Source organism: Capsicum annuum, chromosome 11 (assembly GCF_002878395.1).
Source record: "Capsicum annuum cultivar UCD-10X-F1 chromosome 11, UCD10Xv1.1, whole genome shotgun sequence".
Taxonomy (NCBI): domain Eukaryota; kingdom Viridiplantae; phylum Streptophyta; class Magnoliopsida; order Solanales; family Solanaceae; genus Capsicum; species Capsicum annuum.
The window spans coordinates 221888898-221913500 of record NC_061121.1 but is presented as its reverse complement, the minus strand read 5'-3'; the positions used below and the strand labels follow the sequence as shown (position 1 = coordinate 221913500).

The window sequence follows — 24603 nt, the reverse complement described above, 5'->3', positions numbered from 1 at the left end:
ATCAAACCGATAGTACTCAAAATCAAACCAAACCAATCAATACACACCCCTAACTCCAATGTTCCCCTCATCGAAATTAGATTATACATTTATCGAAAAAAGTAGGTGTTGTAAGCGTTGATTTCTCATAACGAATAGGCTAGCTAGCTATTTCTTTCCTAAAATTTGCATTTGGACCTAGGAGATTTATTTGAAACGAAGGAAAACAAGGAAGAGATTTGAAAGAGAAGTAAAAGGGAAACAAAAAAATTATGGAAGTGACATTAGTAGAAGGTCCAGAAGGCATCTAAAGCAGGCAAATTACACGTTCCACTATGACCGAATGAGATTACTATTGCTCATTTAGATTTTTTAAAATTATCTTTTTTGTCCTATGTAATATAATAGTATAATATATTTTATTTTCTTTATTTTTTGTTGGTGCTTAACAAGAAAAAAGGAAGAGAAAAATTCAAGTAGCTATAACCCTGTAACTTTGTTTAATACAATAATTTTGAAGGCTAGTACATTATATAATAAGCTGATAAGAAAACTAAAGACACACATAGCTAATTATAATAAACTCTTTTTTTCAACAGTAGAATATATAACACGCTAAGGAGGGACCGTTTGGTTCATAGAATAAGAAGAAATATTTTAGGATTAAGTTTGAGATTAAATTTATATTTCGTTAGTTACCTTTGATTAAATAAAATATAAATTCAATTTCAAACTTAATTCTGAAATAACTTAATCTCCAAACCAAATGACCCCGAAGTGAACAATTTTTTGGATCAAAGGATTATGCATCGATCTCTCTTTCGGCTTTTCCTTCCATTGCTCTGTGAAATTGGTTTCACACTTTTACTTCCTTCCATCCTCCTTCGCCTCCTGCGATAAATTATGAATAGCGTATTTAAGTCGCGTAGATTATGAAAAATTTAACGAAATTTATTTAGTTATTGTGGTGTAGAGAAAAAAGAATTTAATATACCTATCAAAAGTATTTCTTTTTTACCGATATATACAGTATAATTTTTATGCAAATAGTCTAGTATACTTTTCTGACGAAACGTATTCAGATGATCATCCGGCGATCTATGAAGTTACAACTATTGGCGCATGATTCGACTTCAGTAAATAATGAATTAGCTACTTTACTCTCTATTTCTTAAATACAACTATAGCTACACCCCATCTCAAACAAAATGAGTTCGACTACATAAATCTTCATTGATCGTGTTTTCTCATTTACCGTCAACTAATATTATAGTGAGCCATTAAAAAAAAAACAATGAAGAATTATACCCCTCTTTCCATATACCAATAAATAAATATGAGAAAATAAGTTAAATATTTAACTGTTATGTTCGAACCATGACATGTAACTAACTCAAACATCACGTGGCGTGGTTTAAATTACCATTAAACCAAAGCTCTTTTTGCAATATTCTTCAACAATGGTTGAACTTGCTGAGCGTTTTTAGTTCTTTCTTTTCTAAAATACGTCTTTAATATAATATAAATATGGAAAAAAAATTCTTCCAAAAAATTTCTTGTATCTTTTTTTTTTTTTAAAAAAAAAACGTGTTATTTTGTTACTGATTTTCTGTAAAAATCATATAATTAAACAATATTCTTCGACCCCTCCCCCTCCCAAGAAAAAGAAGAGAAGCCAACTAAAAGGGAATAGCATCTATTTAAAATCAAATCCAACTATTTTTGCGTGGAGACTAAGCAAATCTGAATAAAATCTCACTTATTGTAAAGATTTTATAATTTTATAATATTCCTTGTAATAACTATGCCTCAATCCGAATAAAAATGATGGCTCGATCAATGGCGAAGACAGGATCATCATTAAGGGGTTCACAAATGAACATACAAACTAACCGAAAGGGGTTCAACATCTACTATATACATATAAAAAATAATTTTAACCATGCAAATATAGTATAATTTTTCGCCGAAGGAGATTTGGATGAACCCCTATCTAAAGGGTAGCTCCGTTCCTGGCCGCTCGAAAGCTCGAGGAAGAATCACACTCCAAAGGAGCTAACGCAGACAACCTGCTTGACACAAACATTAGTGCCGGCTAACTAATTTCATTATTCAAGGTCACACACAGAAGCATTCTGCATGTACGTCTGATTCAAAGAAATGTCATGACCCGAGAGGTGTAATACACGTAGTGTAGTTGATGCTAGCATCAAATGATTGAAAGAAAGGTCATGACCCGAGAAGTGTGACATGCGTAGCCTACCTGATGCAAGCATCAATAGTCGATTTTTCACAACTTAGTACCTGATGCAAGCATCAATAGTCGATTTTTCACAACTTAGAACCAATAGCTGATATATATACCATACGAAAACAACTAATGCGTTTCTCCAACACTCTCCTCCTCGGGATTAGATTCTCTAAAAAAAGCTAGAGGCAGGTTGGATACACGTTCCACTGTCGAGATAAGACACAAGTGGTGACGATCACCCCAAGGTATGCGCTAGCGCCTTTGACCGACAATTTTGAACTTCATTTCGTTACCTTTCACTTGTCCTTTTTTGAAATGAAGAGAATTGAATAGGTTTTTTTTTATCATGCACCTTCACGTGACTCAATAGTAGTTCTAACAACGACAACAAACAAGAACTTGATAAGCAAAATTCGTTGATCATGTTAGTCGAAATAGGCACAATCTGACCTGAATACCACAATTATCGAAATGAAAAAGCCTTACGCGAACCTGAATACCACAGTTATCGAAAAGAAAAAGCCTTACACGAAACAAAAAAGCCATACGTGCAAATGATGTTAAGAAATGTAGCCATATAAGTTTCCTACATCTACTTAATCTTAGTTGAGCCTCAGGTATGGAGTGTTATGGAACTTGAAGTGTGTAAAGAAGAAAACCATTAGATGTGATCGTACCATATGAACTCGATTATTTGTTTCTGCAATGACCAAGAAATTGATACAGAGCTCCAACCTTCAAACCGGAGGCTAAGAAATCGGGAATGGTAAGGTTCGACCCTCTGTCCTCCTCCACTTAAACATTGGACTTAGTTCGCTTGGCACAAGAGTCAAACTAGTGACCAAAGACACAAGTCCCTCGAAATACAAATATACCATAAAAAGCAAGTAAACACGAGTTGAAATAAAAGCAAACAAATGCAAGAAGATGAAATAGCAATGAAATTACTCAAAAGGTTTCAAAAAAGGACATTCAAGGTCCCCAATTGTGGAAAGGTTTGAATACCAAATGTTGGAAAGTTACTAACAACCAAACTACTAGGAATAAGAGCAGAAAACCCCATATACCAAAGAACAGCACTACGAAACAATGCAAATAGGAGAGAACAGGCAAGCACCAAAACAAAGCTAATAATGTCAAAGAAACACATCCTAACCGGAAATAGAAAAATCATCAAACTTATCTGCCGTTCCTTTGTTCTTTTCTTTTTTCCCTTTTTGTTGTACTTCGAATTTTAAAGATTAAGTTGAGTTGATCAATTCTCACTTGGCCATCATGACCTTGACGAACTCGTCATAGTTGATCTGTCCATCACCATCCACGTCAGCTTCACGGATCATCTCATCAACCTCCTCGTCTGTAAGCTTCTCACCTAGGTTAGTCATGACATGGCGAAGCTCAGCAGCAGAGATAAATCCATTCTGATCCTTGTCAAACACTCTAAAAGCTTCTTTCAGCTCCTCCTCGGAATCAGTGTCTTTCATCTTGCGAGCCATCAGGTTAAGGAACTCAGGGAAGTCGATGGTCCCATTCCCATCGGCATCAACTTCGTTGATCATGTCTTGCAGCTCAGCCTCGGTTGGGTTCTGACCCAGTGACCGCATCACAGTTCCAAGCTCCTTAGTTGTGATGCAACCTGCAGCATGGTTGCACATAGTTATTGAACATGTTAACTTGTAAGAGTTTACAAGTTCTGTGATCAAAGAGTACAACAATAATAAGGAAGCCTCGATCCCAAACAAGTTGGGATCAGCTATATGAATCCTCACTCCTCTATTCAAATTGTAAGAAACGAAGGAGCAACAGAAACACAAGTTTCATCATAGTAATAAGCCTATATATGAATGATCCTGGCTGTGCGGATTACAGTTAAACATCACTAACAAGCATTCCACACGTCGATCTCCAAATATAAGGAAGAAAAGCACAAGGAAATTCATTTCCAAACAGAACGGATATCAAAATGGCAAAATCACTTCAATCTGATTTCATCAGAAAGAATCCGCTATTTTAAGAGACAGCAGCTGCATATATTCGAGTAAGAAGCTGCTATTTTAAGATGCAGCAGCTACATATATTCAAGTACTAACTCTTGATACCACTATATTTTACTTATTACTGCTATCTTCCATTGGCATTTTATCAGCCTGTGGATGTTTTCAGACACATAGCATACTTCCATTTTTCTCAAGCACATCTATAGACTTGAATGCTCTTTACATCCTGAGATAAAGCAATGCATGGAAAGTTGTGAAAATCCACCATCACAAACAAATTACCCCGTTGAACAAATGGAGACAATCAGTCAAGAATCAAAGCCAGATATCGTAATGAACCAGGTAAATCCACAATTAGAAAGGAAAAATAACAAAATAAGACAATCAATCTATTTAACCTTAATATAATGAAGAAAAATGCAACATCCAAGACATGATTTTCAAAACATGCAACCAAACAAATCCTTAACTACCAAAGAATTGAACAGATTTGACTCAAAATCTAGAAGCCACCAATTTCTTTTGCACCCAAGAGTATGATATGACCTAGTTGTCAATGGAGTGAGTTCAAATCCAGGCAGAAGAAAAACAACTGATGGAGATTTCTCCCCATTTGCCCAAAACTTGGTGGGCAGAGCTACCCGTACTTAAGGTGGAGGTAGCAAGTACCTATTGAATTAGTTGGCCTGCATGCAAGTTGTCCGGACACCAGCATCAACAACAACATACCCAACGAAATCCCTCAAGCGAAGTCTGGGGAGGATAGGGGCGGGTAGAGTGTACACAGACCATACTCCTCCTCAACAACAACAACAACAACAACAACAACAACAACAACAACAACAAAAAACCCAGTATATTCCCACATAGTGGGGTCTAGGGGTAAGATGTACGCAATCCATACCACTACCTCCGGAGAAGTAGAAGGGTTGTTTCCGATAGACGTGAAGCATCAAAAGTAAAGAGTCCATGGAACTTATCAAAAAATAACCAAGGAATTCAACACAGTTGACCCAGAATCAAGAATCCGCCCACAACAACAACAAACAACATATATAATGTAATCACACATATGGGGTCCACAAGTGGGCTCCGGGGACAACAGTGTATGCAAACCTTACCCTACAAGGTAGGGAGACTTTTTCCAATAGACCCTCAAATCAAGAATCCGCCAACAACAACATACCAAGTGTAATCACAGAAGTGGGATCCACAGAGGATAATGTATACACAAACCTTACCCCTTACCCCTACAACAACATAGAAAAACTGTCTCCGATAGAACCTCAAATCAAGAATCCACCAATTTCACAAATAAATCCATCAGATCAAATCCAAACACAAGATTAAAACTACCCAAGTCGACCCAAGAATTCCCCAACAACAACATACCAAGTGTAATCACACAAGTGGGGGATAACGTATACACAAATCTTACCCCTACAACAGCATAGAAAGACTATTTTCAATAGACCCTCAAATCAAGAATCCACCAATTTCACAAATAAATATATCAAATCAAATCCAAACAAAAAAATAAAAAATACCCAAGTTCCACAATCAACATCAGATCATAGATCACAACACCTTTCAACAAATTAGACAACGAAAAAATAAATATAGAAAACTCAAAAAATTGGATCTGAGTATAAAAAAAATTTAAAAATATTATTCAAAGAGGGAAAAAGAAGAGACCATCTCCATCCTTATCGAAGAGGCTAAAAGCTTCTTTGAACTCAGAGATCTGATCATCAGTTAGCTGATCTGCCATTATCTGTTTTTGATTAATTCTACCAAAGAAAGAGTTTTGGTGTGTGTGTGTGTAAAAATGGAGAAGGCAATGAGGTGTTATTATAATGGTCCAAAAATTCCTAAAGGGTGTATAGTGGGTGCCCAAGCATCTTATTCTTTTGCTTTTTTTGCTTTTTTTTTTTTTTGTTTTGGAACTCTATTTAACTCATTTAGTCAAGCAAGGAATAATACTCCACGGGGCTCCTTTGGTTCAGTAAAGATTATAGCAAGTGTAATATTTCATCATTAAGTTTAATATTAAATTTATATTAGATTTGATTAATGATATAAAATTATATTAAAATTAATTTATATTGTCGAAAACATGATATAGATATAATACCAAATTTTATCTGCTCTTTAGCATGACTTTCACTTTGTTTGTATGGTAGTTATCCTTGAAATGGTATGGTATCGTTACTAAAAACATCAAGTTTGTTTTGATTGTTTCTTAAAATATATGTTTTGGTTCCATGGTTAGGTAATCATGAAAAATCTCATTTGATATAACCACTGATTTGGTGGTATAATGCCGTAACCTTATATTCTTTTCTTATTTTACCTTTACTTATTATTTAATAATCATATTTTATTTTTTACCTTATCTTTTTATAATAATTTTATCTCGTATCCTACTTTTCTAGCAGAGATATCCTTCAAATTATTAATGTGTGAGATTCTGTAATAACATAAAACAATATAATTTATTCAAACGTTATATTCATCAAATTAATACATTACACTATAATTCAATACAATACCGTATAATATCATAAACAATAGGTGACGACTGTCCAAACAAAATGTAAAAGTGTAGTTAAAGCAAATCAGGAGGGAGATCTCTGAATTATCCCTAATTTAAAGGAAAATTGGTAAAGTTTGCCTTATACTATCTTTTAATGAACAGCCTTCACTTTGTGATAATTTGGATTTGATTCTACTTTTGTTTGTCTAAAGGAAAGAATCCATCACTAACAAAACTCCAATTTTAAGTATAATGAAGGATAATTTGAGGTACTTCCACAAAAAGAACCCATTTATACACACTATAAAACTTTATCAGTGACGAGCAAATACATAATGATTTGCTAGATATAAAAATCCAAAATATAATGTAGAAGATAAAATATAATTGAATAGTTTGATCTAGTGACAAATTTGAAGCATTAGTGATTGATTGCACAGATTCAACCCACAACCTTAATCCACACAAAGACACATTTGTTATTGCTCCAAATTTTCCCTTCAAATAAATTGTTAGTAACTATTCCAAAAATTATAATTGTTCTTATAGAATCATTTACTTTTAGTCCATCTAATTCTACGAATGTATCTAAGGTTTTTATTTGTTCAAATGCATATAGATAATTTCTTTTTTCAAAATCACGATATTAAGTAAGAGGCATATTTTCTACTAAAGATGACTCCATTCTTAGAATACTCTATGTTCTCTTTGCCACCTTACAAATGAAAATATAAGTCCAAAAAAAGACTACTCTGCCAACTTTTGTATACACTGACATCAACACCATTTACATCCTTGTTTGAGATGTACAAATCTCCCAGGGCCTTGAGAAAAATGACAGGAGGGGGAGATCACAAAAAAGAATCAAAAAAGTTGCACCACTATGAAGAAAATTCACAAAATAATGCACTGCTAGGTTTGCTTTTCCTGTATGATATACTGACTTCAAGTAAATGCAGTCCGCGATTTCAATCTTCACCACGACATACTTCATAGACATGTTCCGGTGGCTGTCTCTGAGTGATTAATCGGAAAAAAGTTGGACTGGAAATGCATCACTTCTTAACTAGACTAGATTCAGCCACCCGTGCAAGAAACTCAGTGTCGTTCCAAGGTTTGAAGGCTCCTTTGTTGGTGAGATTCTAGCAAAACACCCAGTGAGAACGTATGTTACTACATTTGTCATTAAACAACTAGTATGCAATAAATCACAATCACAACTATGCCTCAGTCGTTCACAAGTTGGGGTCGGCTATAAGAATCTCACTTGTTCATTTAAGCGCATTTCATATTATCATCATATATGTAATAAATAAATAGAACAGTGTAAAACCAGGTTACTGTGGTCATGGTTTAAAAGTTCTTGAGGTGGAACAAGTGTCATCAATGTTGTGCTAGTGTTATATTAACCTAGCATCTATGTGGGGATCAGTGATTGGTTGAAGCTTCCCGAGCTCAAATGCGACAGATAATACGGTCTAATTACGTATAGTTTATTGTAGCTAGAGGCCTCTGCCTCTTTGGTGCCTGCATTCACTGTAGAAATTCATGGGATTTATATCATTGATCGCTCACTCTGAAACTCCCGTTTACTAGCTAAATGGGATCAACATTCGTGTACTTGGAAATCTCATATTCAACCAACAATATGCCCAGTGTAATTCTACAAGTGGGGTCTGCAGAGGGTAGTGTGTATGCAAACCTTACCCCTACCTTGGGAGGTAGGCTGTTTTCGATAGAGGCTCAGCTCAAGTAAAAGCATTACAAAGCAGTTCGAAAAAAGAAAACAACAGGAATGGAGAAGCCAAGAGAAAATGCTAAAGAAAGCATGACAAGGCATACCAAAAAAGGCAGCCATATTAAAACTCAAGACAAAAGAAAACCATCAATCAATTCTCCATCAACAAAGCTGAGATGAGCCACTCACCTGTAACCAAAACGAAAATCCACGCAGGATCTTCAGCTTTTTCCTCTCATCATTATCAACTTCTTTGAGCTTTTCCTCTAGGTCTGTAAGTATAAATTTAACGATGTACTTTAGGACTTATTATGTAATGGTACATAGTGCAATTAAAGTGAATTAAGCACAAATTTGAATGACTATCATAGTGCCAAAACTGCAGAGAACCCAGAGAGAGCACACAAAATATAAGGTGAAGTTAAAGATTGTCAATTGTCACTGATATCCAGCAGATATGAATACATCAAACTTACAAAAGAATAAAAGGAGAAAATATCCTAAATCAGTTAACGTTTCTAGCAATCAACCCTAATTTCCCAAAATTACCAAAGAACAACTAGTTAACATTTCTAGCAATAGACAATCTGAAATTTCCCAAAATTTCAAAGCAACCAGCTTTCAACATTGAGTTTCCATTGTTTCATTAGACAAACTGTTCTTAGGGAAACATGGATCATTTTGGTTAAAGGAACAGTAGAACACAACTTAAAATATAATTCAGTTCCCTTTTCATTCAACTAAAAATAGGCTAGTTTCATATACTTACGGGTTCCTTGTTTTATTTTTTGGTGGGCATACAAGGAAATAATTTTCAAACGCTGTCTCAATACTGCTGGTATTTCAATTTGTGGTGCACTAGTTACAGATAGCCTACTTACCATATAGTCTAGAAGTGATATCTGAAATGATTAGCTTCTTCATAGAACGTAGGAAACAGATGATTTCTCAAGTTTAAAATGAAATGTTTAAAAAAAAAAACGATTTGCAGGACGACGCTAAAGTACACAATCACATTGTTCCATTGTTCTTGAGTGGTAAAAAAATAACAAATATAATCAGGACACAAATTTTTCTTGAATAGACCTCTTGACAAACTCCACGTGGAGCATCATGTCAATATTCAGAACCTAATGAATCATGACATCTATGGTTCAAACCATAGGTGGTAACACAGTAGTTCAAGAAAGATAAGTATTTGAATTTCACCCAAATATAGACTTTATTAAAGCTTTTCCTTCTTTTCTGTTTCCCTAATATGGTACATATTAATGACCTACAGATTCTCCAGCTTGACAAACACTGGCTTCATATGTAATATACGGTGAAATAACTTCGTAATCTTCAGTGAAGATGTACTAGGAAAGAGGATCTCACTGTAGGAGAAGTACAAAACTTCGCGAGAAACTAACAATTTGACAAAGGATTCTTTGTTTCTTACTGTTAATAATTCATAATTTTCTCTATTTATTTTTCTTTCCGTATTTCATTCACAAGTAAATCAATTGTTCTAAACTTCACTTAGCAATTGACCTCCTCATGCTCGGGAGGTTGTACAACAACAACATACCAAGTGTGTAACAACATTAAATAGACAAATTCTGTTTTTTTAAAGAAGGAATAGACAAATTAATTAATTTCTTTTTAGAAGTATACAGCAATACTAAAAATAATATTTCATCTTCCTTTGAGCAACTAGCAAACAGTCAACCTAATTATGCTATGGCCTAGTGGTGGTATAAATGATCAGGGTTCCATAAAATCTTAAAGCCAACCTATTCTTTTAATGCCACATCTCTTTAGACTTGTCATCGTTTTTACTATGTAAAATCTTTAAAAGATTTGTATTATTCTTTTGCCTTGACAGCATACTTTAGCGAAAATCAGAGACTGCAAAATGTAAAGTGGTTTGAGTTATACAAGGAAATTACTACAAGCAATGTGTTTGAGAGGGTATTAATTCACTAGAAACCAATCAAAGGTGCGGTGCTACCAAAACTTTGGAAACACTGGAAATCGTATATCGACGAAAATACAACTTACAGGATGTTGAACTTACCCATATAGTACTCCAGGTATGATTTTCCCATTTTGTTTGTCTGGTAAGACCTCACTCCCCCTCTGCGCGATTCCATATTCCTTTCTACTGGTTTTTTTTCGTTGACGTATGTCCATAGTTCTTTGTACTCCTTTGAATTGAAAGGCTTCTTCAAAAGATCCATGACTTTCTGCCTGAACTCAGACTGCTTACTTATCTGGTGCATATTTATCCTTGACTTTAGTATATACTGAAGCTCATTCACATACAAGAAACTTCAAACAAACAAACCGAGCAGGGAAGGACGAAAGAGTAAAATAGGGAGGAGAAATGAAGGACAGAAAAACATACACTCTCGTGGTCTTTGGCTGAAAAAGCTGTAAAGTTAAAGCTTCATACCTTCTTGAGCTTATCATTATTGTCGGAAAGGATTTCAAGGTCATCGCCAATAGCTTCATACTCAATATTGCAACCGTTTCTTAACGAGGCTTTCATGCCCCAATTTTCACATTGAAGATTCTCCAGGACTAACGCATAATCTTCATCCACATCAGACGCTGTTCTTTTGCCGGTGACACGAACTGTTTTACTCCCTTTTTCTGTCATGTTCTCCTTACCTGACTTTATTTTAGTCTCACACTTGTCCTGCCTCTTGGACGCACCGCATTTTCCCCTCCTAAGCTTCCGGCTCATAATCCCATTTTTTCTCTGAGAAGTAGGATTGGAAAGCTCAAATACCTCATCTACACTTCCCATGGATCTATTGCTATCATACCCGACATCAGTCATTGGAAATTTCCGATTATTTAGCTCATCTATGCTACATATATTGGGCAAGATTTCCTCATCCACAGCATCCTTTTGCGTCTCTATATCTTTCTGTTTTTCCTGACACGAACATTTGCACCCATATTTACTCTCACACTCTTTTTCATACTTAATGGACACAGGAAACTTATCCTTTGTATCAACGCTAAGCACATATGACCTCCCATCAGGCTTAGCATTAGCCAAAAACATCTTGTACTGCGGGTCAGCTTCATCCTCCTCCTCAACCTCATCATAACTGCCATCATTTCCATGTTGATTTGTGTATGACTGAGAATTTTTATCGTAGCTGTAGCAAAACTTCAACTTCAAATACCAACAATAATCTTCATCAGCATTCTCTGATTTTGAAATGTTTTGCATGAGACGAATATTTTCACTAATTTTTAGTTTCGATTTTTCACCGGAATATTCGGCTTTGTTTCTATTTCCGCGTCTTGCTTCACAAAAATCATCACAATTCCTCAATCTTGGTCGCCCCATGTTAATGGAATTCAGCTCCAACAAACGAACAGCTCACAACAAGAAGTTCACTGCTATTTCACCCCAATTCCCCTCATTCATAGACGTAGAGAGATATTAAACTTAATAAATTTCACCATCTACGTGAAGTGCAAGTATTCTTCTGAAAACTCCAGCCACTAGAAAACAAAAAGAACAGTCAATGTCCATAAAAAACAGAAAGAATATAATCAATATCCATGGACCCAAAAGCCATGAAAACAAATTAAAAAAATAGAATAGAAGAACTCGTGTATGTACATACATATATACATACTGCATGTATTTGCACTTAAACAAACTCTTCATTGCCTTGTCATACCAGCATCAGATGGGTATGCCATGGATACTGGAGCTAGGTAGGGATATTTTCAAATACACTACAAACTTTCTCAAAGTTGAACATACTTGCACTAGGTATTTACACACACTTTGAAATACATGTTTTTGTGAGATCGACCAGGGGCGGATGCACAACATAAAGTGCGAGTTCCCGGGAACCCATAACTTTCGTCCGGTTCTTGAATTTATATTGAAAAAACTAGTAAATATATAAGAATTATAAGTTGGGAACCCACAAACAAAGGGTGTTATTGGTCTAGTGGTAAAAATTATAAGTTGGGAACCCACAACTTTTAAATTCTAGATCCGCCTCTGCCTGTGTTGAATACATAACTGTACCTAAGTCCGTCAAAGATTCTTTTGAATAGAATGGTGTTTGGACCAGCATATGCACCTCGACTACTCCTTGGAGTACCTGCTACCTTATACCAGCGCAGGAACGACACAACTTTAAACCATACTATCACTTGAGCTTCACTAACTTCATGGACCGCTAGGCCATGACTGTTCGTCAAAGATAGTTCAAAAGGCATTTTATTTCAAGGTTTACATACTCAAACCACGAATAAGAAAACTAAAATCCAAGAACTCAAGATGTATTAAATACCCAAAAGAAAATGAACAAATCAATAAATTTAATCCCATAGTGGTCGACCAAACACCTTTTATTAGACAACTTCTTGTTATCAGAACGGGAAAAAGGACTGTGCTGGGGGGAAAACTTATCTTGTAAACACAAAGTCAAATTACTTTTTATGCACATATTATAAATGTTGGATTTATAGGATCTCACTACTTCTTGTTCTTGGTGTTTTGCTTCTTTCTATTTTGAATATTAATGAACTCCTGACTCCATTACAAACTTTAGTAAACAAAAAAAAAACTAAAATTTGCAAACTTAAAAAATCAAACAAAATAAAGACATAGTATAAACAATATATAAATGTATGCCATTTAGCAAGAAAGAAGCATGCACAGAAAGACACACATACGCACCCACACAATCGTGAAAATTCCAAGAAATAAACTCATGGTACAACATAAAAGGAAGACAAACGAGCAAAGACAGTGAAAATTTTACCTTACTGGAAGCAAAGAAGAGAAAAGAGAAAGAGACACAAAAACTCTATGTGCGCGCTTAAACAATCTCTTCAGCTCCTTGTCAGACCAGCATCAAATGGGTATGACATGGGTGTTGAGATCCTATGAGGATATCTCCAAATACAATACAAACTTTCTCAAAAGTTGAACATACTCACACTAGATACATACACACTGTCTCAAAAAAATATTTGTACCTAAATCCATCAAAGATTCTTTTTTTAGAAAGGACTGTTCGAATCGTGAGCTGGGGGTCTATCGGAAACAGCCTCTCTACCTCATCGGAGGTAGTGGTATGGACTGCATACATCTTACCCTCCCCAGACCCCACTATGTGGGAATACACTGGGTTTGTTGTTGATTGTTCGAATCAGTTTGTGCACACCTCAACTATTCCTTCTAATACCTACTACCTTCCACCAACACAGATATTCGAGTAACTTTGAATCCTAGAACTCATGATGTATATTCTACCCAAAAGAAAATGAAGAAATCTATATATTAAATTCCAATTACTACATCTTTTTCCATACTTAAGTTTGATATATTTTACTCGAGGCAAAGGTTTATCGAAAAAAATCTCTCTACCTCCACAAGGTAGGGCAAACAACCTCTCTACCTTCACAAGGTAGGGCTAACGTTGCGTAAATACCACCCGTTCCCCTATGTGATTACACTGAGTTTGTTGTTTATAAATATATCCCATGATAATCAACTAGACACCTTCGAAAAAATCTTTTTTGTCATCAAAACAAGCAAAAGGGCTATATAAACAAGATCAAAATTACGCTTTTACACATAAATAACCAAAAAAGGAAAATAGACAAACATTCAATTTTGAAAATCCCAAGAAATAAACTGAGAGTTCAACATAAAAGGGATTTTTTACAACATACCCAGTGTATTCACACACAACGAGGTCTGGGGAGGGTAGAGTATACGCAGTACTTACCACTACATCAGAAGTGCGGTAGAGAGGTTGTCTTCGTAGATCCTCGGCTCAAGACAAATACAATGTACAAAAACATCATAATAAAGTTACAAAAGACAATAAGTAGTAACACAACATGCTAACACAAAATAATACTAAAGGTGATCTACCCGAAACAACATACAAAGGGGATTTTTTTACAACAAGAACATACCTAGTGTACTTTCACACTACAGGATCTGGGAAGGACAAACCACTACCTCTAGAAGTGAGATAGAGAGGCTATTTCACCCTCGGTTCAAGACAAAATATAGTCCAGGAAAAAGATGTAATAAAGGATCGTTTGGTTGGAAATAAGTTGTCTCGAAATATGAGATAACTTATCCATCATTATATTATAAATGGTGGAAAAATAATCTCGCCAGCCAAACGCAAGATATCCTTAATTTTATGTTGGGATTATTATACCTTATAACTCACATAAAAAATGACTCCTAAATTCACAAAAGATAATAAAGAGCAACATAACAATACATAGAACATAATAATACTATCACAAAATAATACTACGAAGCAATCTACCCGAAACAATATACAAAAGGGATTTGATATTATTATTACAAGAAAAAAAATAAAAAAGAAAGTGAAAAGTTTCACCTGCAAAGAAGAGAAAGATTGAACTCCAGCAAAACTCTTTCTTGTCCTGAAGAAGAAAAGAGGAAGAAGAAGGTGAAGGAGCACCGGTCTGTCCATATGAAAAGGCGTACTTTTTACTGCTTCTATTCGTCACTTCTATTCCTCTTTGAGTACTATTAAAACTTAAAAGTCACACGATCCAACTATTTAGATATATTTTCTATAATATTGGATCATATATATTGTTGTTATTGTTATTACAGATTGTATGAAGAAGAAATAGTATATATTTTCTTTTACAAATAATAATAATAATACTCCCACTATTTTAGAATAATTGATTTTGAACTTTACAGGAAGTTTAAGAAAATAAAGAAAAATTTTATATTTTATAATCTTAAATTAAAGTTATGTTAAATATATTAAAATATACTTTAATCTTGTAGTACTAAGCATGCCACATAAAGTTGAAATTAAAATAATGTCATAACAAGAAATGGTTATTCTGTTTTAAAATAATTTTAAAAAAATAGGTCATTTTCTTGAAACAAAAAAAGTAATATATTTAGTGTAGTCTTATAGAGAGGGTTTGAAAAGGAAAGGGCATATTTAGATCTTACTCTTATTTGTCGGAGTCACATGTAGCGATGGGTGGTCAGCTAAACATTATTTTCAAAATATAATTACGTATATCAAAAAAATTATAATTGCGTCAGATCTTACTCTTACTTGTCGGAGTCACATATAGCGAAGGATGATCAGCTAAACATTATTCCAAAAATATTATTATGTATTTTAAAAAAATATAATTACAATGTCTGAATCAGCTATTATATGTAATATATATAAGATTATATTATATACATAAGACAAGTGATAACAATCCCTGGTGTTTCTTATCTTTGCCTGGAATTTGAACATGAAATCTCAAATTTTCAATAAGAATCGCTTAATACTTTTAGCTCTGAAATTTGAATTCTCAATCTACTTCACTTACTATTAAGCCAAATATTACAAAATAAAATTATGAAAACTTCTTTGTCTTATTTAGACACTTTTGAAAAATCTACATGGCATACTTTTTTTCTACGAAATATTGGGATATATATGTCCAAAATTATTTTACCCACATACATATTAAATTTTGAGCATTCTTAATAAAAAATTTTATTTTACCATTATTCAGAGATAAAGAGGTTATTTTTGATAGACCCTTGATTAAAAAAAAATAGTTTAAACTATTTCAGAAAAAAAGGAAAAAATAATGAAGGCACAGAAATAGTATAGTAACAAAAACAGTAAATAGTAATCAAACGAAAATTACAACATAATAATATAATAAATTAAAACAGATAATAACAGAAATTAAATAACAAGAAATTACGCCAGCAAACTACAACAACTACTCTACTGATATGGACAAATAGTTATTACCAAAAAAAAAAGATATGGACAAATAGTAGAAGAACGCACGAATACCTATTAGTCTATTAATTAGCCTTTTATTTACCCTCACTGAAAAAGGACTAATAAGATAGTAAATTAAAATAATATATTATGAAGTTATGGGGAAAAAATTCAAAAATTCAAATTTTTGCTATGATTGTTCCAAAGTTGAAGTTCTGTTTTTCATTAATTACATTCCTAATTAGTTTGGATATACCAAAAGTTCCAAATATATGAACGTTATGATGATTCCTCTCTTTAGAGTAATAATTACTAACCTGATTTTGTACAAATAATTGTCACTCACTGTTTTCTCAAAGGCAACAATATTTTTATATCAAGTGAATAAATGTAAGATATGTGTTGTTGATAAATATATTTCGTTAAAAACTTATTTGCACCGGGTAAATACATCCAATTAATAAATAAATTACACCTGTGACTTTACATTAAACAAAAATATTACTTAATAATAATTTGATTTCTTTTGATTTTCCTTTCTAATTTAAATATAAATATTTATCACTTAATCATGTATTTTAAATTAATAGTTAACTATTATAATCAAAGGCATAATATATAGATGTGTCTTTTAATTTGATTTTAATTTTCATTTATATGCTTCAACTTTGGGTGTACACAAGTAGACACACACGTCCTACGTAGCAATTCGCATAAAATTATCACGTAAATGCCACATATAATATGTGTCTGCTTGCTCAATTTTATATAAATTTGTGTCTACTTATGCACATATAAAGTTAAAAGTCATACATGTGAGCTGATATCAAATTAAAAAACATGCTTATGTATTATACCAATAATCAAATTACTTGATTTGATATAAGCACCGTACATAAAAGTAACTATCATCATCAGAATTCTTGCACCATTTGTTTCTTTACCTGTTCTAGGCTATTTATGTAAAAAAATTCCTAATCATGAACTCGTGCTATTTACTTAAGCCTTTTGTTCTCTTCTCTCTTTACCTAGACCAGGTTTCTAGAGATTCTAAGAGTTCTGTTTGTTTGTTTTTTTTTGTTTTTTTTTTTTTAAAAAGCATCTCTAATCTCTAATCTCTCTCTATAATATATTAAAAGTGTGAAGGGTCCTATAAATATTGTTTGAACTTTTTACCTTTCATTAAAAGTTTTAGCTTTAGATAAAATCGTTTTTTCACTATTTTTTCTTAATACTTAAGAGTTTCAAATTAATTAAATGTATTTATGATAAAACGTTTCTTTATTAGAAGTCATCACAATCAATGTCAATTGATACCTTTTTCATCAGTTTAAAAATTTAAAATCAATTAAATTTTATTTTAAGAAGATTTACAAAATCAAAAAATAAATATAACCATTCACACCATGTATTATATTAGCACATTTATTTTGTAGGCACGAAACTGTTTAGCCTTATAATGTGTTTTAGAAATACATTAGTACTGTAATTTGTAATTCCATGTGAAATTGTTTATTCATGTTCATACTAGATAAAATGAATTCACGCTACAAGTTTGTTAAATCATAATTGAAGTGTGTATACATGACAAAATTACAAATCCAGAAGCATATGCGTAAAAGTTTGTCACGCTTTCGAATATTTACATCAAATCAATATATGTATGTCAATATGCTTGTACATACATTTTCCACTTAATTATATTTAGTTAATATATTATCATTTAGTTAAATTACTTAATCATGATAAGTTGATATAGTTTATATAAGTACCCGACACGAGTATATTTTTAGGATAGAGAGAGCATATTAATTTGCTACTTCCCTGATCCCAAATTTTGAGAATTGACTTTTCAATTTTGATATGAAATTTTTTAACTTTTTAAAATAAAATTTACCTATTTATAGATCATGTAAAAAGTTTTATGAATCAAAATAACTGACAATTCAAAAAATCTATAAAGTATATGAAAAAATGATGGGAACTATCATAGTTTGACTCGTCTTCTGTTAGTTACCCTTGTAATTTTTCTTGCCCTTATCAATATCATCATACCCATCATCCAGTCCAACTTCACCAAAAAACCTTTTGATTTTCTTTCTTATTGTTCCTCGTATGTAATAAGAATGTAATCAATGATTTTATAAAGATTTAACTTTAAAAATAAAAAAAAAAATTAAATATAGAAAAAAAAATATAACCGTACCACAATATGGTTCAAATTGATGCGTCTCTCTTAGCATTAGCAAGGGAAAAAGGCATTATATGACAAACGCAAAAGTAATGACGTAAAAAATATACATTCTTACACTAAATTATATGTTTATGTTTACATCCTTATTATATTAAAGTTTGAAAAATCGTTGAAAAGTGATATAACTTTTACACTTTATTAAAAATCTTTGAAATAGATAAAATCATTTAATTTTAAATAATCAAATATTACACGTGTGAGACACGTGCGATTAAACTAGTAAATTTCAATAGTTTGAAGCTTAATTATAGAAAATCTTGATATTTTACGTAATTATTAAAAATTTTATTAGCTCTTGATACATCCAACGAAGATATATTTTTTTCTTTATAAAGATACATAATTAACTCCCGATACATTTTTTTTTTATTTTGGGTCTGTCGAGATACATGATTAACTCTCAAAACATCCAATAAAGATACATAACTAATTGCAATTTTTTGTAATTACTTTGTAAGATTGAAGATTTATATAAATATGATAAGTTAAGGAGTATGTTTATGTCATTTTTTCTTGTTTTCAATACTGCTAGTTGTTCATTTCATTTGAGACGTTTTAAAATTCATGATCAGTATAATCAGTAACAAATTAAACATAAATTTGTGACATTTTCAATTTTTTGGGGGCAAATAACATAAATTCCAACACTTTGCTACCTAATTACCTCCTCTCTCAACTTTTATATTAATTACTTAATATTTCGGATATGATACATAAGTTTGGTCCGGATACATAACTGACAGATACATAACTACCAAACTAATTGACTATAAAAAAGAAAAATAATAGTAAAAGAGTAAATAACGGAGCAATTAATGCGATTCTGATTGAGATATATCTTTTTAATCCATAAAAATTAGTAACAGATTCATAATTCAAATTTGAATCATCAAAATAATCTCCCTCAATCAAAATTCTCCCAATTCTTCCTATCTCTATTATTTTTTGGTGGAACTTCGTTGTCGCTGACATATCCTTTCCTAGCCTTGACGACGCCATAATTCCATAAGAATATTGTGTATCTATTTTGATGATATTCTGCATCAAAATCAGATGAAGGAACCGAACCATCACTAAGAAACTCAGCAAAACATATTACAAAAACTCTAGAATCCCTAAATATGTCTGATACTCACTAATTTGAATGTATCGGATAAAAAAACAAGGGATAATAGTCCGAAAAATACATGAACTTTGCTTGAATTTGCAGTTGAGCATACTGAACTTTGTAGGGGTCCTATTTCCCCCTATAACTTTTTTTTCATATTCTAATGATATATATCTGTTCACTTGGACAAGTGCGCTAATCTCATATTTACACGTGTAAATATGAGATTGGCGCATATATGACACCGCCATCTGTCAAAACTGGGTATAGCGTTTCGTGGGAGGGGGGGGGGGAGGAGAGGAGGAATTAATTCCACTTTAAAAATGTCTAAATGGTAATAGGACCGCCGCAAAGTTCAGTATGCTCAACTGCAAATTCAGGCAAAGTTCAGGTATTTTTCTGACTATTATGCCAAAAAAAATACAAATCAACTTCAACATTGATTATGTATCAAAAGTAATGATATATCTCATACTTATGTATCATACTCATAATATTTAATGTATCAGGTGTAAAACAAATTAAAAACTCACATACAATTTTTAGAATGTATCATATAAATCTAAAATCTCGACAAAATTAGATCTATGTATCATAATAAGTATATTACATGTATCAAGTATAAAACTGAACCATAATCACATATATGTTGTAGTATGTATCATAAAGCATGCAAGGACACATTAACTTTGAATCTATGTATTAGACGCAGTATATTGAATGTATCATATTTATAAAGAAACAAAATCACATGTAAAATTTATGATGTATCAAAACGCATACAGTGTCACGAAAATTGATTTTTTGTAACTTACTTCTTCCTCTTCACAAATGCAATAATCGATAACTTCTTCATCATAGCCAGGTCATTTTGACATTTTCAATCTATTTTCACGAAAATTAATATCGTTCATATCATAAAGAAATGGTGAAAATTAAAAAAGAAAGTTAATGGTGGAAAAATGGAGTTGTTAGATCTAATTGAGTAGTAGATGAGAACATGGTGGAAATTCAAAAGAAAGTTAATGGAAGTTATAACTTGAATGTTGAAGTAGAAAATGGGAACATGGTGAAAATTCAAAATGGGTGAGTTGAAAAAATCGTGGGATATATTTCATGATTTTTGGGCTTGATTTGTGGCACAATAAAGGGGTGTGGGTTGGTTTTTTAGATGTATTAGAAAAGAGACAACTATTTTGAGTAAAAAAATAAATTTGTAATTAGTTTAGTTGGATGAGACTTTAAGTAATAATAGAAACTTAAGGTGTGGTTATAAGTAATATTTTTTTTTTGTGAGGTAAGAAAGCCCAAGGCAACTTCTTTCCCAAAAAAAAAGCAATGATAATATCTTAAAAATAAGCATTCGGTACCTCCATGCTAGCCAACAATCACAGTAATACAAAGAATGCAAAGCATTATAGGTGGCTTGTGAAGTCCGACATCAAATCCCAACGCTCGGCAACAAATGTCCAACAGGGGAGTGTTGAGGGTGAACCATAAATGTCTAAATTAAAGCATCTATGCATAACATTTAGTAAACATAAACATGCTCTTTAACTTGACATTAAATCTCATTTATGATCTTCAACTTTCGATGTGCACAAGTAGACACTTAAACTTATATAAAATTGAACAAGTAAACACATATGTCCTATGTGGTGCCCTACGTGGTCAATTCTTGTCCTACATGGCGTCCTATGTGTATTATATCACATAGGACTTGTATGTTTACTTGTTCAACTTTATATAAATTTAAGTGTCTACTTGTGCACACCTAAAGTTGAAGGTCATAGATGTGATATAATGCCAAATTATAAGGCATGTTTATGTATTATGCCTTTACTAAAAGTTGGAGAAAGTATCACCATTATAAGTATGAAAATTCAAAAATAGACTAGACAACTAAACCAATACATAGAGAAGACTTCAGCTAACAATCCATCTATGCCTCAGTTTAAGCTAAAGTATACTTGTTGTTGTGGACTCGCTGCATAATAATGAAAACATTCACAATTATTGAAAGTTAATCTATAAGTAGAACACTAGTAGATAGTTGTGGAGTCTGAATTTCCATTCGAAGGGACTTAGAATATAAAGAAGTAATCATACGACAAATCTAAGGAGATTCAACATCTATTATATGTACATAAAAAATAGTTTAAACCTTGCATATACTAACTAAATCAAGAGTAATAGCCTAAATGGACAACTCCATTCGATTCTAATTTAGTTATGGAATGTGACCATATTTGGGGTAAATAAGACCCGTTTGGATAGGCTGAAAAAAAGTGGCTTTTAAAAATTTCTTTAAAAGTGCTTTTCAAAGTGTTGAATTTATTTAAAAAATAAGCACTTACGTGTTTGGATAAATGTGTTGAAACTGAAAAAAAGTTGTTGATATGTTTGGTAAATAAGTGTTGTTAAGCACTTTTTTTGGTCAAAATATCTGAAATACCCTTAAAGCTGTTAACAATATGTAGAGTTAATTATTATTAATTTTTATTTCTAAAATAATTTAAATTAAAATTAATATATATATTTTTAATTCAGTTTCAATATATATATATATATTGTAACGACCTGAAAATTTGATGAAATATGTGAAATTGTGATTTTATGTCATTTGACTGTTTTACACCTCTTCGTAATTGCATTATAATATTTCTGGGCTGTGGGAGTGATTGACGTGATTTTTGATGCATTTTGGTATCATTTATGTAATATTGTGGTTTTTGATGTCTTTGAGAGCCTCATTTTGGACTTATGTGGATATCTTTTGATCCGTGTGATAGATGGCCGAACGGACTGCGCCAGCAGCTCCAAAATATCAATTTTAGGTTGGGTGGACCTTTGGTTTGGGTCCCGGTGCACCCGAGCTCATTTTGACGTGTTAGTCGGAAAGTTGGAAAATTGGAAATATGAGTGTGAGATCCACATTTGATCGAAACGATCTCGGATGGAAAATCTGACTTTTCCAGCAGATCCAGAATATCGATTTTAGGGTGTTAACATATTTGATATGATTTTACGGCTTTTAAATCTCATTTCAACCCTCGGTTTTAAAAATTATAATTTTGGGTTTCGAGGATCAACTTTGTGAAAAAGATATTTTTTTGAAAATCTGATATTGCCATCACGTCCAGAACGTCGAATTTAGTATGGTTGCATAGTTCGTTTGTGTATATCGAACTCCGAACGAATCCCGGGCACCCCGTCGAAATCCGTTTCAACTTGAGAAGAAAAAAAACAACAGTTATATTGCAGATTTTCTGCAATATAAACAACTTTTTCACCCCTTTTTGGCCTATTTTGTTCATTTTTCATCTTGCCTTAAACCCTAAATAGTTTGGGAGCTTAAAAGTGAAGTTTGTGAGAGCTTGGGAAGCTAGATTAACATCTTTTTCCTGATTTTATTACGAATTTAAGATAAAAATTCACTCTTCTTAGTAATTTCTTGATAAATTTCTCAAAACTCAAAAATCTTAGAGCATGATTTTAAATCCAAATTTCACTTCTTTCACTTGAATAATATTTTTATCTTATAATTACTAGTTTTTCATCAATATAACCTTCAAAACAACTCCGATTCTTGATTTTAACCCGGATTTCAAAGATTTTACCCAGTAAAGCTCAAAAATGATTTTTCTTCGATTTGAACTTCATTTTTTTACTCAATTTAACTGGATTTTCAGTTATAGGTTTCTAAAAATATGGGTAATATGTTTTTGAAGTAAATTTTCGATTTTATCCTTTTTTTTCAAAAACTCATTTTGTGGGTCCGTTTTGACTCCGAACCAAAAGTAGTCAATATGGGTGTCGTTGATTTTGTATTGACGTGTAGATTTCATATTTGATGTTTTTAGTGAGTTTGAGATTGTTCATAAAAAGTAAGATCGTGGGTTCAAGTGTAGCAAATCGGTTTCAGCTTCGAGGTAGGTTATGGCTTAACTCTTCAGACTGAGTTGAATAGTAAATGATGGTACAAAATGCATGTTAAGAGTGAGAACTAATAATGAAAAATGGCTATATATGTATGTGCCTGTGTGGGGGCCTATATGTGATGTAATTGTTGAAATTGAGATATTATGTGATATGTTTAACCGTGTGGGGTCCTATGTGATATTGATAGCCTTGAATACATGTGAATAATTGTATTGTGTTGTTTAATGTGGTACCATTAGTTTATTGTGATTATATTCATACTTTATTGGCATATGACACATGTGAAAATTCATGGATGAAACGAAAATAAGAAGTGAATATTGGCTCATGTGGTTGTGGGAATGTATCATTGTGGTTGGTTGTGGAAATATATCATGTGATTGTGTAACACCCCAATTTTCTGAACCAAAATGCTACACGGTGCTCATGACCCCGAAGGACCACAAGTTAACCCATGACTGATATCTGTATCTGTATACTGCATAATATATATAAAATGCGGAAACATAAACATGAAAGGCCATAAGGTTTGAACTGAATAAACGTCTGATAACAAAATGTCTGAAAAAGGTATAATAATACCAAAACAAGTCATAAATACTAAAAATAATGATATCTGAATATCTAATCTGACATCTAGTCTGAAAGCCTCTAAATTGTCTGAATAAGGAGTTGAAGGGACATGTCCCCAACTAACTCCACCTAGCAACTGAACTAAAACAACAAATGAAGTAATAATCATATCATCCTCAAATGACAAGGACTCACTGCAAACTCTGAACACTGGAATGCTACTGCTAATCTAGAGCTCGTGCCTCTGAACCTATGGTGTAGCATAAGATAAAGCACCATAGCGCAAATGCGTCAATACGTCTGAATGTACTAAGTATATGAGTGAGGTAGGCTAAATGCAAAGGGTTATATGCATGAACAATGCTGACTAATATGAACGTGAGAATACATACATCTATACATAACTGTAACTGAATTCGTAGAGATACTGACTACTGAGTC

General features: G+C 32.7%; 2 protein-coding genes across 3 annotated transcripts; both read right to left on the bottom strand.

Moving 5' to 3' along the window:
- Positions 1 to 439: 439 nt before the first annotated feature.
- LOC107847660 (calmodulin-like) lies at positions 440 to 6208 on the bottom strand. The gene is made up of 3 exons (XM_016692050.2): positions 5923 to 6208; positions 3497 to 3866; positions 440 to 870 (listed from the first exon to the last, which is right to left on the bottom strand). Exons 1-3 carry the CDS (start codon positions 5996 to 5998, stop codon positions 774 to 776), a joined length of 543 nt encoding a protein of 180 aa, XP_016547536.1. The 5' UTR covers positions 5999 to 6208; the 3' UTR covers positions 440 to 773.
- A 1288-nt stretch (positions 6209 to 7496) lies between these two features.
- On the bottom strand, positions 7497 to 15089 carry LOC107848420. 2 transcript variants are annotated; one of them, XM_016693183.2, is made up of 5 exons: positions 14900 to 15089; positions 10939 to 12008; positions 10561 to 10756; positions 8691 to 8773; positions 7497 to 7905 (listed from the first exon to the last, which is right to left on the bottom strand). In XM_016693183.2, the coding sequence occupies exons 2-5, from the start codon at positions 11848 to 11850 to the stop codon at positions 7819 to 7821; spliced, it is 1278 nt and encodes a 425-aa protein (XP_016548669.2). In that variant the 5' UTR covers positions 11851 to 12008; positions 14900 to 15089; the 3' UTR covers positions 7497 to 7818. The 2 variants fall into 2 exon arrangements, with proteins under 2 accessions (XP_016548669.2, XP_016548670.2); XM_016693184.2 differs by lacking the exon at positions 14900 to 15089 and adding an exon at positions 14457 to 14609.
- Between the last annotated feature and the right edge of the window lie 9514 nt (positions 15090 to 24603).